This window comes from Pollachius pollachius, assembly GCF_949987615.1.
Source record: "Pollachius pollachius genome assembly, chromosome: 1".
In the NCBI taxonomy this organism is placed as follows: domain Eukaryota; kingdom Metazoa; phylum Chordata; class Actinopteri; order Gadiformes; family Gadidae; genus Pollachius; species Pollachius pollachius.
The window spans coordinates 15933518-15947694 of NC_136934.1; the positions used below are offsets into that span (position 1 = coordinate 15933518).

The window sequence follows — 14177 nt, forward strand, 5'->3', positions numbered from 1 at the left end:
TATAGAAGTCGATCACAATAACATCCAAGTGTCTTTCATCGTAAAACGTGGTGTCTAACACATTGTTTTGAAGTTAATTAAGGAGCCCTAAAGTTATGCTACTGGTGCAAGCCATGAAAAAACCCCACAACTGAGCAAGACCGATTATTTTATCTATTCCAACACCCTTTTTTTTAATCAGATCTTTCATTCTGATTTGTAATCAAGTGAAGTAATTTTCTCTTAAAGAAATTCATTCAATGACCACTGGAGCTGTAAAAGATAATATTCAGTCAATTTATCTAGATATATTTTTTATCATTTACTGTTTTACCACCAGGTTTGAGTGTGATTAGCTATTTTAAGCTATTTCTAAATCTACCCTGCCCTGTGACAGTGACAAATGGATAGAATTTAGTATTTAATAGAAATTGCCCATCACAAGTTATGATGTAGTGATGACAAGGGATGTCTTTAATATTCTTGCTTTATCTCAAAAGCAGCCAAAAAAAAAGTCATTTTAAAGTGATCCATGAACCAACTATTTGAACTTCAGAAGCATCAAGCAGCACATTTATGGTAATGTACTTGATAAATGAACAATTATTTTTGGAATTGTATTAATTTGACTTATTTTGTGTAAAATAACTAACATTAACTGTGCAAAAATATATTTATTGAATAAGATAGCTATTGTCAATTGGATCTGACTGCCAAAATACACAAAACCATTATCTACATACATCAGCAGTGCCACAGAAACAGCCTTTCCTATGATCAAACCTAAGGAAGTTCTAGTACTGAGGTCTATAAAACAAACTGATTGTGGTCCAAGTATTTGCCTCTTTCAACCATTCTGATGCTGAATGAAATCACTGGTTATAAAATTAATAACTGGTATTGTTCTTTTGGTAGGGGCACATAAAACATGCAGTGATTTGGTTGCAAATATTTTTGTTATGGTTCAACCAGTTCACCAATCAGGCTCTCCTCGGACAAATAAGAGAGTAATATGTATGCCTTTCAGAGAAATAACCGCAGTACAGGTTTCAGTCTTTATTTCTTGGCATTGGGCGTCCAGGAGCCAGGCTGGAAGGTGTTTGCATCGCTGGTTGGCTCCTCGCTGATCTCCGGCTTGCCAAAGCTGGTGGAGGAAGCGTGACCTTTGACTGCGGTCTGGGAGGGAGCGGCCAGCAGTCCTTCTTCATATGCTTGACTCTGCAGTAGCAGGTCCCGCTCATCTGCCTCTCTGGCTTTCTGTTTGATCTCAACTCTGTAGCGCTCGTTCTTCAGCAGCTCCTAGAGAACAGAAGAACAAGAGAAGGAAAGGGTGCTTTAGTTATGGATTGTAAGTAAAGAGCTTCACCCATATTGTAATCAGGTTTGTAAAATGCTCTTTATTCACAAAGAAGAGGGTAATTTACTGAATTCAGATTAAAGATAGATACATAGATACATGAATGTAAATTTTTTTCAACCTCACTCCAGTCATATACCAAACTTATAGACACACAAACAAGGAGAGATCTACTCAAAGCCGACAGGCCTTCACATGATGCTTCACTTTTCTGCAACCAATAGAACAAAATAATGATATAGTAAGTGGCAGAGCGACATGGAGACGGACTGAGCTACTATGTTAAACTGCTAAAAGTCTGATACAGGACATTGAAATCTGTGGTTAAATATTTACACTTTGTGCTATAATTGGCCTGAGCATGAACCCAATCCACATCCATGAGACAACTACCGGATGTTACAATTGCCAAAAACAATATTGCTGCACAGTGATACATTTTACAATCAGGAAGACAGCTACTATGGTAGCAAATACTGTCTGTACTGCTACAAGAGAAAGTTGCCTGCCGATATTTCAGAGGAAAACATAATGAGCAGCTTTCACAAAATCAGAGAATTATTGTACTGCAATGGACAGATGGACTGGCGTTTGGAAAGTAAGCGTTGCAGTTATACAGACCGAACAGTCATGTCTGCTGACCAGAGGGAGCACCAATGTGCCAAGTGAGGACAAGATTAATAAGGGTTTACCTCAATTACCGTAAAAGCCTTGGCAATTCTTGAACATATACATTACAAAACGACAACAACTGGAATGGTACCACCTGTTTTAACTTACGGAGAAGAACAACACGAAAAAATCGGTCCTTTAAAAGGCTAGCATAGCAGGCTTGTGACCAGAGCTACTGCTAGCGTCGAGTGATATTAGCCTCTCCCTGGCACAAAGGGCCAAAAAGGAAGGGAGGATTGGGCATAATGCTGTTGTGTGTTGGCAGTGCTAAAAGACTGGAAAAGAGAGGGGAGAGCCGTGGCCAAAAAGCGCTGCTTTGGGAATGGAGACAAACATACTGAGCTGCTTTTCCAGCCTGTTAATGACAGGATTTAATCCAATCAATTTATGTCGGCTTGGACCGGGAAAAGAGGGAGCGCGACAAGGGGGTAGGGGTAATGTGCTGGGAGTCCAATCTTGGCCACATGAACGCTGTCCAGCTGTCGATGGTTGCTATTGGGCAGACACGAGGCAGAAAATTAGAATAGAATGTTCTGGCAATGGCGTGAAGGGATGGCATTGGCCAGTAGCAGGAGAGGACAGAGAGAGAGAGCGAGAGACAGAGCAGCCTAGGTATTTGGCCTCTGAGGGATTTCCCATAGTTCCGCATTTCAGCGGCCAGACATTCAAAACCATTCTCATATTTTGAAGGGAAAGCTGCCATTTCTATTCAGTAACCTTGCAGAAACAAAGGCTGTAGCAGAGTGGCGTGCCTATGCCGGTACATGGGAAAGTAGGACAGGTTTAGTTCGCCGGGCCTGGGGTTCAGAGGCTGCCTGTGCTCTCAAGACCCACAATCACCGCAGTTTATTTTAACATCTGTCTCGCAAAGAAGTTCTTGGGCTTGGCTGGCAGGAGCCAAGAGAAATCAAATCAAAGTCTTTCCTTTTCTCGCAGTCCCCCCCCCCCTTCTTTCCTTCCTCTTATTACTGCTTTTCCCCCCAAAGCCCAAGCACCGTCACAGCAGGTACGCTGCAGAGGAACACACCTCGATGGAGGGGGGCTCCTTCCGTCTGCCTCGGATCCAAGCTGGGAGGGGGAGAGGGAGAGAGTGTCAGAGGGAGAACAAGCACATGCTGCACTAACTAAGCCGTGCTATTGTACAGCTGTGGAGATAGCATCCTGAAGTTCACACAGATTTGGGGTAAAAATAAATGGTAGGTTTTTTTTGTTTGTTTTTGAGAAAAAAAACAAGAATAAACACATATTTTACTATTTATTACATTTGATTATTATAGTGCATTAACAAAACAAAAAAAACACGTACACAGCTTTAGTTGAGCGAACTGAGGCCTCAATCCTACGTCTCCCTTAGCTTTTGAATAGATAAACTACACCCCCTTCCTGTCACCACCCATCAATACCTCTTCCCTGCTTCCTTTACCCTATAACATCGTCTCCTGCTTTTGTTTCTCCTAGTAGAGCTCACTCTGTCATACTCTTTTGTTTCCATAAAGTAGCTCTCTTTTTTTGGCTGAGCTGGCTACATGGCGCAGATCAGGTTAAAGGGAGCCAGAAACGGAGAGAGAGAGAGAGAGAGAGAGAGAGAGAGAGAGAGAGAGAGAGAGAGAGAGAGAGATTCTACTCTTCCTGAAGCTAGCGCAGGGACTCTAGGCCCCTTTTATCCTTTTCTTATTTGCATCCTGATGAAAATGCATGAGAGATGGGGACTGACAGGATGAGGGGGTTAAGGTGGATAAAGCCGGTCTGAGACGAAGGAACACTTTGTTGGAAAAAAAATAGAATTAAAATACCTCCGCCAACGCCCTAAAACCATTCCCTCAGCCACTCATCTAACAGTATGAATATGCTTAATCAATTTTTAACTAGAAAATGTATTTGAGATGTAGCAATGTTTTTGTTTTATATATTCCGTTTGGGGTGTCACTGTAGTGATAGGTCATCTGTGTGTGTAACAACACTGTACTTGCTATTGCTATTTGAATTATGTTGCTGCTGCACGTTCACATGCGATTCCAGACAGGCTGGCTTTGAACAGCAGTGTTGGGAGCAGAACATACCGTCCCACTCCGAAGGAATGCTGCCTTCCATATACTCATATTCGTTAGGGTTGGCAGTCTCTACCATCCGCTTGGCACGGACACTTCTTCCTGGGGAAACACAGGAAAGCATAGATAAAGAGAGGGAGGGTGCGGGAGAGAGAGCGTGAAAGAGAGCGAGAGAGGAGGTGCGCAGGAATGATGCAAACGCAACACAAAGAACACAGTCAACACAAGGAAACACAGTGCACACACATATATACACAGATTTTCACACCCTATCTCACTGTTCTCTCTGACACACACACACACTCGCATAAATGTGCACACACACAATCACACACACACACACACACTCATACCCCCACAAACGCACACGCACAGATGACAGTGGTGTGACAGGCCATGGATGATTACCTTGTGGCCCTCGGGCCCTTCTCCTCAGATCTTTTCGAGTGGCTCCAAATCTGGGCTAAGCCTTTATGCAAATCAGTCCCCCTTAACCTACCAACCACAGCCCCCCTCACTGACAACCTCTTCCAATCAGAGAACTCGGGCTAACAATGCCCTCCAAAATCAACGTCAAGCCAAGCAGGAGACAAAAGGGGTCAGATATCACAGGGAACAGGGGAGGGATGAGCTGTGTGGAATATTAAGTGCTCCCTCCTCTCTCTGCCTCTACATACGGCCGACGCGTGTTAGCAGTGAGGCCACCTCCAATTATTTTGGCCGAATTTGCTGATTGGACAAGTTCGCCTGCCGCACAAAAGACTCGAAGACAGAGGTAGGGGAGGGGACATAATAATACGAAAGGGATGGAGGGCGGGATAGAGGGAGGGAGGGAGGAAGGGAGGGAGAGGAAGAAAAAAAAAGAAAGAATTATGTTGTTTGTTTTCTGTTACAGAGGGGTCTCCAGAGCTTTTGCTTTCAGCAGGTGAGACGGACGTCCGTCCGTCCGTCTGTCCGACCCCTCAGAGAAATGATGAGGCAGAAAGGAGGAGTAGGAGGAGAAAGATGGACGGAGCAAAGTGATGATGCATGGCAAACGAAAGAAAGAAGAGAAATGGATGGCCGATGGAAAACAACACGCTCCAAAACACAGACAATCTGTCACGATTCCATCACGGTCTCTCTGCAGCTGACTGGACATGGACAAATGGAGGCGACCGCGACTGTGCGCACGGCAGACTGATGGCCTTAATGTTTACTTCACATATAACAGATAGCTACGGCGGGGGGAGGAAGAGTGATGGGAAATTGACAATGTGGCAGTGCGTGTGCGCGCGTGTGCGTGCGTGCGTGCGTGCGTGCGTGCGTGCGTGCGTGCGTGCGTGCGTGCGTGTGCACCGTGAACCCCTCCTGGCAGTGTTTTGCATCCTTCCCTGTGCGGGGCAGCCTGCAGGCTGCAATATATGCACTTTCCACTGTATTGTTTGCCGTTCTCCCCCCAACTTTTTTTCCAATTAAAGCAAAGGGAAATGTTATCTCTGTTTATGTTGAACAATGTTTTTTATCCCTTAGCTAATTTCTTTTTCTTTTAAGGGCCCTCTGCGGACGGATCATCCATTCAGTGCTTTCTTCAGCCCATACAGTAATCAGGTCATCTAATTAGGCTGCTTTACCTCTGCCTCGGTTCTCACTAGGTTGAAACTATAGGGCCTCTTGGGCTCCACTTCCGTACCCATAGATTTATTCAGGGCAGAATCTCTGCATTTTCTTCTTTAACCTTATCATCTTCCAATTCAGCTGCCTTCACCAACATGGAAATAGCTTTCCTTGGTCACTCCATTTGTTTGCATGTTTAACTTTAAAAAGTCAATCTGAAAACCCCTAGGACAGTGGAAGACCGACGCAAGTACCAGCGGACAAAGGAGTGTGTGTTCTTGGGATGATAACAAGTGCATTTAGCAGGTATGCTAATTATAAACAGATCCTCTGCATATTTGCATTAGGCATGGGTGGCAACGGACAGAACGGGTACACATGTGGAGCAATCCCTAAAAGCAATACACTTAACTGCAGCTAATGCCCAACTTAACATCAGAAAGTAAGGCGCACTCGGCTCTCGTCCCGCTCTCCTCCTTTCACCGATCTCCATTCTCTCATTCTCTCCACTAGGCTGCCTCTCTCTCTCTCTCTCTCTCTCTCTCTCTCTCTCTCGCTTATCTCGTTGCTTTTGCAGCATGACTAACCCCCTTCCACCGTGGCTTTTATCCCTGGATATGAATAACAAATATGTACATATATTTATGAAACAAGCCTGATCCTCCCACCACATACAAACTGGGAGGGGGTCTCGACCGTCTCATCGGGGCAAAGCTCTATCACTGTGTAAAATTCTAATTTGTGACTATAGTGTGTGTGTGTGTGTGTGTGTGTGTGTGTGTGTGTGTGTGTGTGTGGAGGGGGTTAGCCTACATAGTCCAAGGCTACATGATTTCTTCTTCCAATTCAGAAGAAACACACCTTTCCTTTCGAGAAAAAGAAAAGTGCACATACTTGCATTCAATTTGGACTTCAATCCAGACATTGAGCAGAACGCCAACGTGCTCAATGTGCCTTCAATCCACGACAACCTTTACTGGCTGCGAAATATGCATCCCTCATTATTCAGTCCATGCCTAATGTCGCATACAGAGTGAAGCACACCCTTTGTTTGACTAATGATTCCCGGGCCTGATTGGTTGAATCTTACCTACAGAATATTCCCCTCCCGTGGTATGTGACACCGTCAGAGAGGGTGGGGCCCTTCTTTTCCATTTCACAGTTCAGAGCCGAGCGCTCTCACCCTTACTAGACCTCCTTCCCCCCCTCCTTCTGCTGCCTCTCCGAGACCTGGGAGATGGGGGAGGTTGGGGTGTGTGTGTGTGTGTGTGTGTGTGTGTGTGTGTGTGTGTGTGTGTGTGTGTGTGTGTGTGTGTGTGTGTGTGTGTGTGTGTGTGTGTGTGTGTGTGTGTGTGTGCGCGCGCTAGGCGTTAGAAGCTCTCTATCTCAGCATGCCCCCTTGTGACAGGTCTGTCTTCCCATCACTCACTGGGAGAGAAGGTAGTTACCACTAAAAATCCCTAAAGCACACAAACACAAGCACGTACACACACCCTCACCAACAAACAAACAAACACACACACACACATACATGCGGGGGCCTGGCTGGAGAGCACAGGCAGATTAACCTGAGGGACAGCAGTGAGGACGTTGCCTTTAACCGTGAAGGACAAACTGAGTGCGGTGTCGGGGATGGGGGAGGGGCCAGAGGCAGCAGGAATGAAATCCCACCTCATGAATATTTATGAGCCATCTCACCTGTCTGAGCGCGACTCATCGGCGTGCCTAGCGATGAAACGTGTTGGAGGGGGGGTGGGGGGTTAGGATAGAATGAAGGGAGGCAAAAAGGGGGAGGAGGGATGGTTGAGGGGTTGCCTTGGCAGCGAGATGGGGAGCCAATCAGATGGCAGGCAGGCCTATCCTTCTTGTTCGTTCCAGTGAGGTGTTGATGCGCTCTGAGGGGTGCTCTTTGAACCCTGAACACACCCTCTTAAACTACATCACCTGCATCAACACACACACACACACACACACACACACACACACACACACACACACACACACACACACACACACACACACACACACACAGTCCCAGGTGAGAGGTGCTAGGAGGTTTTTCACCTCCACAATGTCATTCCTTTCCTGCTGTCTCTCTCCCTTTCTCCCCTTCTCCTTCTGCACACCTGTTTGTAGCAAACTGCCTTTGATTGTGGAGGTTAGCGCAGCGGAAGCGTGCTCTCATTGCTCCGTCGACCAGAAAGACAGCACCATAAAAACCCAAATAACACAATGCACATTCTTGGTGGTGGGCAAGAGAACAACGCTGCTCCCATACCAAGATCTAGCCTAACATCAGCTCGCCTACTTTGCAGGCAGTCACTCGAGATAAAACACTTTTTCCCTCCCCCTGGTTTCAGAACAGAATAAAATGCAGACAAACGCCTTGATGTTCAACAGCCCTGCATTCAGCACCGGCCCTCTATGAAAGGACGAGATCAAAAAAGACCAATCATTCCCAATCTGCTCCATATTTTTTTGTGAGCTAGCTGCAGTACCTGCATATGGGTTGGGTATGAGCAGCCTGCCTTCAGGCTTACCTACTCGCCGGATAAAGGGGTAGTGTGCGTGTTCTCCCCAGCCGAGTGGGGTGATGGGGAATAGAGCAAGCCGATGTGCATGGTAATGGACAGCTTTATGAAGACAGAGTGATCCGCCATGCAACAGTGATGCAGGCTCACCAGGTACCAGGGCTGACACACTCTCTATCTCTCTCTCTGTCTGTCTCTCTCGCTCTCTTTCTCTCACTTCTCATCTCGCTCTCTCTCTTCATCCAATCTTCTTGCCAAGAAGAAGAGCATAAGGGAGGTGTGTGGGGCCCGTAACCATGGTAACCACATTAGCCCCTAAGCCTAGTGACACGGGATGAGGTTTAGAGACAGAGAGAGGGCGAGCCATTGTTTTGAATCACTTTCTGGAGGGAGAGAGAGAGAGATAGAGGGGTACTGAGAGAGAGAGAGAGAGAGACGAGGAGGCGGAGCTTTAGCGGCAAACTAGGCCTGCTGCTGCTGGCGTTAGTTTTTTATTCAGCCCTCATTCTGTTTGTCCTTGTTGCCGTCAATCCCACAGAGGCTGGAGCGACTCAGAGGCGGAGCGGGGAGCGGAGAATTATTCATATCAGTGAGGCAACTCACCGGAGAGAATGACCGTAGCTTCCCTTCGCGTGTTTCCACCCCCTTTTGCTTCTTCTTCCTGGTGTGTTGTGCGCAACACGGCAACGCACAGACACAAGCTAGCCAGGAGATGGCCGGGTTCTTTGTCAGGATGTTGTGTTTGTCTCCTCACCACAGCGGCTCCCCCCCTCCCTCTGTTCAGGCCCTGCATTGCTGCTTGCATGTGATGTCCATACAGCGAGCTGTCCACCCATTTCCTTTCAACTCTGTCACTCTCATTCAGCCACCCCCTCTTTTCTCCCTCCTCTCCATTCCATCCTCAGACCTGCTGGTTCTCTCTCTCTCCTTCATGACATTAGCCTAGCTCCACCTTAGTTCTCTCCTATCTCACCCCGCCCATTGCATCCACTCATTCCCCCCCTGCCCCCATCCCGTATGTCTGGATCACTCCATCTCCTCTCCCACACCGGCACCCAGCCCCCTTTACTGCCTTTACCTCATCACGTCTGGCCTTAATTCATACCTGCCTGTCTCAGTGTGTGGGTTGGTGGCAGGTTTCAGGCGATCTCCACCCGCCTGGCTCCTCTGGCCTTCAGTCGACCCAGCGCCCATGACAGACGCTCAATGAGAGAGAGAGCATTAAATGCCGAGGAATACACATCTTCGGTTAATCCAACAAAAAATCAAAATAAATAGTTGATGGACTTGATCAACTGTCCTGACCACTGTACGCGGGACTAAAAGATATTAGGATAGATCCTTTAGAACTGTGTTCAAATGGTCGGCGATGCTCGTTTCTCTTGTAGAATAAATATGTGCTTTTACCCGACTCTGATATTCCCAGACAAGAGCTTCTAAATGCCTTTTTAATGAAGCAGTTATCCCACTTTGTAATGTGCTTCCACATACACATCCATCCGTTTGGCACTGTGCACACACAGAAATGGGCCCAGCACACTTGGTGTTCCTATAATGATTAAACAACCTTCATTTAAACCCCATGCATGGCGAAGCCACCGATCAATTAACGTGATTTACAATAGCCTCTCCGGCCATCGCACTTCCATGATAATCACAGACTTAGTGTCCTACAGTAGGGTAGACTTTCCCTTATGGTACCCTGGGGACGACTTGTAGCAGAATAAACAGCCATTTGGACCCTGGTCCCTGCCGCTGTGACTCCTTCCATGGAGATGGGTGGCTTGAATCTATGCTCTGATGACACGATGCCATCTGTTGTTGTGGTAACTGCGCTACGGCAAAAAAAAAAAAAAAAAATCGATATATTATTCGGTTTTCGAGAGAAGACACAGGCGTGCATACATGAACTTGTACACATATACACTCCGCTGCTCTCCTGGAGACAGCCATCCAGAAAAGCTAGAAGAGAAAGTGAGGGCCCCTTTTCCACTTTAAAAGATGCAGGGGCACGGGGGAGGAGCCTGAATAAATAATATACACAGAGAGAGGCACAGAGAGAGACAGAGTAAGAGAGAGAGAGGGGCAGAGAGACACAGAGGCAGAGAGAAGAGAGAGAGAGAAGCAGAGAGAGAGGGGCAGAGAGACAGAGAGAGACAGAGGCAGAGAGAAGAGAGAGAGAGAGATGGGCAGAGAGACAAACACAGAGAGAGACAGTGGCTGATAGATAAAGGAAAAGAGACAGAGAGAGGGACAGAGACAAGAGAGAGAGACAGAGTGAGGCGGATACAGAGACAGAGGAGGCGAAAAAAGTCAAAGGAAGATGCGCCAATGCCTCCTTTCGCACCCCTGAAGACACCCCTGAATGCTCCTCCATTCTGCACACTGCGGAGGGGACCAGCAGATTAAAACTGCATGGCATACAGCCCCTAAATGAATGGCTCTAAAAATACATCCTTTTCACTGCAACATGAAAGGAAACTGCCTTTCCCCTGTCCAGTATTGAGCAGCCATTGATTCCAAGACAAAGGCTACACCTCCTCAAAGAGGTAAAGGGGGTGAAAAATAGCAATCATACAGGCAATTATTTTCAAATGCGCCTGCAGCGGGCCGATAATGTCAGCGCAGCGCTCCTCCCAAATAAAAGGAGGCAAGACGGACGTCCAAGCCGCGGGCCCAGTGCTGAACGGGCCCCGACCCCAGCACACCAGGCATTCATCCGGGCAGCGTGACGCGGCACCCCGTGCAGTGTTGTTAAGGCTGTGCGCCGGGCCCCTAGGACCTCAAACACAAACACAGGCAAGAGACGTGAGGTCTCTCAATCCAGCGCCGCAGCACCCAGGCGAAAAGCCACCCGGGGAGCCAGTGGTTCTAGCCTCTGGGTTGCCAGTGGCTATGGGCCGTGGGGGCCGTGGGGGCGGCACTCACGCTACACAGCCAGACTCAGCCAGTCAACCCTCAAATCCAGCATTTTTCCTGCCCAGCCAACCCCCCCTCTCCCACCCTCAATGGATTGTGATTCAGGCCGAGGCCCTATTCATTTTTATGTGCCTCTCCCACCCTCAACCCCTCAATGGATTGTGATTCAGGGCGAGGCCCAATTCATTTTTATGTGCTGCAGGGGCGAGGACAGCAGCATCCAAGGAGTAAGGGGATGGGGGTGCCTGCTGCTGGGCCCGACCGCTGCACCACCACCCCATCTCCCTCAGATGTTGCTCCACAGAAGTCTTCACTGGACTGGCTTCAAAGGAGCGTGGTGGGGAGGCAGAGATGGAGGGGTGGAAGGGGAAGTGTGCGCATAGGAAGGAAGGAAAGAAAGAAGGAAGGATTCAAGGAAGGAATCAATGGAGGAAAATGAGGAAAAAAGTCAGCTCAATAATGAACATGGGGCAGATACAGCTTCTTCATCTAGTAAGGGGTATGGGGCCTTGTGCTACAGGTCTACATGTTGCTCACCTTTTTCCGACGCTTCTCATGACTAGTCCCAACTGTCCTCCAGCCGGAAACAAATTATGGCTTGCTCTTACGTCTTTGCTTCACAGATATAGTTACACTCCATTGCTCACAAAAGATGTCAGTGATTGTCAGTACTCCATATTGCAATCAACGGCATCCAGCGGGAGCACCATTCTGGGAGCCCATTTACCGGGATCCAAAATTGCCTGGGTCCCCTAGTTCTGCAACCAAGGTACAGAGGCCATTTCAGTACCGCAAAGGAGCACCCTCAACACAACCGGGCCACTATACGGAGGATTATGTCCGTCCTAGTTTTCTAAAGTTAACAGATGTGAGAGGTAGAAAATAGGAGCAGTTAAGCGTAGGGAAAGGTAGCGCAGGATTGGACAAAATGCATGGCAGCAGTAGAGTAGAGGGAGAGAGAGAGAGAGGGAGAGGAAAGGAACGATAGAGAGACTTCCTCAACCAGCGGTTGAGTGCCGCAACGAGTAGCCCTGCAGTCCATGCCCGAGGCCCTGAGCCCACGCTTGGCCTATCAGTTAGAGATCAAAAAGAGCTTGTTTTAGCAAAGACATATGGTCTGAATAATGGATCCGCTTTAGTTCCACAAGGTCGGACAAAGTGAATTCGGTGAGTGGGAGGGAGGCAAGGTGTGCTGAATGTGGGGTCAGTGTTTCATACAGGAGCATACACGTTTCTGTGGTGGTTAGGGGTGTGCTTTATATACTGCCATGGCAGACAAGTGCATATGCGTAAAGAGGGCGGGCGGGCACACACACACACGCACACGCACACACACACACACGCACACACCCTCTTTTTTTTTTTTCCTAAACACTTGCTTCTCTGTAGGGCTGTTTGGTGAGGTCAGACAGTGTTTACAGTAGTTTAGGCTTAAGCATGCAGGGACTGATCTCCAATTTGAATTTGCCTGACAGCCAGGGGCAGTAGAGCAACCTTGGGATAAATTATAAATACGTGGTGAGCCCGGTTTCCCTGAAAACCAGTAAAAGCACACAAGGTGAAAGACATTAGCTAGGTTTAGTCATATAAAAGAAACACTGCAAAAAATTATTAATTCTAAAAAAAGCAACGTCAACAATATGTTTTGGGTTATTAAACTAACTTGATAAGCATGGCTAGGATCACGTCTAATGGGTCATGGTAAGGTGACCAGATTTTTTTATGAAAACGAGGACATTTGTAGTTTGACGGCCCAGATATCAGCAAAATATCTGGTGTTCTTTGACTATCTATCATGTTGAAACGAGACTAAATCAACTAAGTCTCAAAATTATTGTTCATGGTCAAGCTTGAACCTTTGCCATTTTCTTTTTCTAATATATATATAATTAAATAGGGACATTTACAGCGACGTCTGGTCCCACTAGATTTAGGTTTAGGGCAAGTGCTATTGGTGGTGGAATCAGAATTTGTAATTCCATTTAAGAAAATAAATGAGCAACGTGGTTTTCAAGATTGCCAGTGCTACCCATTGCCCCATGATATTCGTTTGTATTTTAAGAAACCACCCAACCATAAGTATTGATTGATATGGAGTCCAAGTCAGAGCAAAACTTGTGGTTCCCTTGTTACGACTGCCAGGCCATTGCAGATGAGATTGCATTTTATACCAGCATTCATCATGGTCAATAGTCCTTTATCCACATGGTACACAAACGTTACACATGTCTGTGTGTCCTTAAACGTATAAGGACACAATTGGGTAAGCATGATGACGTGTCTATCAATTTGGCTTGTGCATTACAAACTGCACACCTGCCACGACTCAGAGGAGATACATGACCTCCTTCTAAGTGTTGAAACTAATCTCTAAGTGGTTGTCTTTGAACATCTCAGCAGTTTAGTGATAGTACATTTGGCATGAAAAGGTGGGCGCTCTCAGCGTCTCAACTTCTTGTGATACTTTCAATGCAGTCATTGGATACATTGCAAATATTTCTAGAACATTGTCGCTTAGTATCCTAACGTATTCGTGTTCTGCGTACACCATCTAGTGGCGTTATGGTTCAACTGCAAGGCAAGAAGACAACATGCTGGCATTTCCAACACAAAACAAATGCGCCACAAAATAAAAAATGTTTATCTTTACCTCTCAATAGTCAATTGGAGACTGTACTACTTTGTACTTACTATTTCCCTCCATTTTGATATATTTTACCATTAGAATAGTTGGGTCATTATGTTATCGTTGTTGTTTATCTTAGTATGTACGAATACAACTCATTATTCAACATAATATAATATTATGTGAGGCGAAGTATCTATCCGTCTACACGTGACGGCTCCTATCTGAGTTAATAGAAAGGTCATAATAACGTAACGTTACCTGTCCAGGTCTTCTGTTGAGGGATCATGTAATAGTTATTACCGAGATGGTCTGATCCTACATGTTCACGAACTATCCAAAACGTCCGCTTTAAAAGCCCCGCAATTCTGCTCATTTTGCTAAATATCTAGCAATTCCGATGTGTTATTTGCCCCCTAGATAGGGTTGTTTCAATGGTTGTTTACTGT

At 46.6% G+C, this 14177-nt stretch overlaps 1 protein-coding gene across 1 annotated transcript; it reads right to left on the reverse strand.

Annotated features, from left to right (window-relative positions):
* Positions 1-129: 129 nt before the first annotated feature.
* ndufaf2 (NADH:ubiquinone oxidoreductase complex assembly factor 2) lies at positions 130-14173 on the reverse strand. The gene is made up of 4 exons (XM_079731666.1): positions 13990-14173; positions 4069-4158; positions 3036-3076; positions 130-1278 (listed from the first exon to the last, which is right to left on the reverse strand). The coding sequence occupies exons 1-4, from the start codon at positions 14102-14104 to the stop codon at positions 1036-1038; spliced, it is 489 nt and encodes a 162-aa protein (XP_079587792.1). The 5' UTR covers positions 14105-14173; the 3' UTR covers positions 130-1035.
* Positions 14174-14177: the final 4 nt, after the last annotated feature.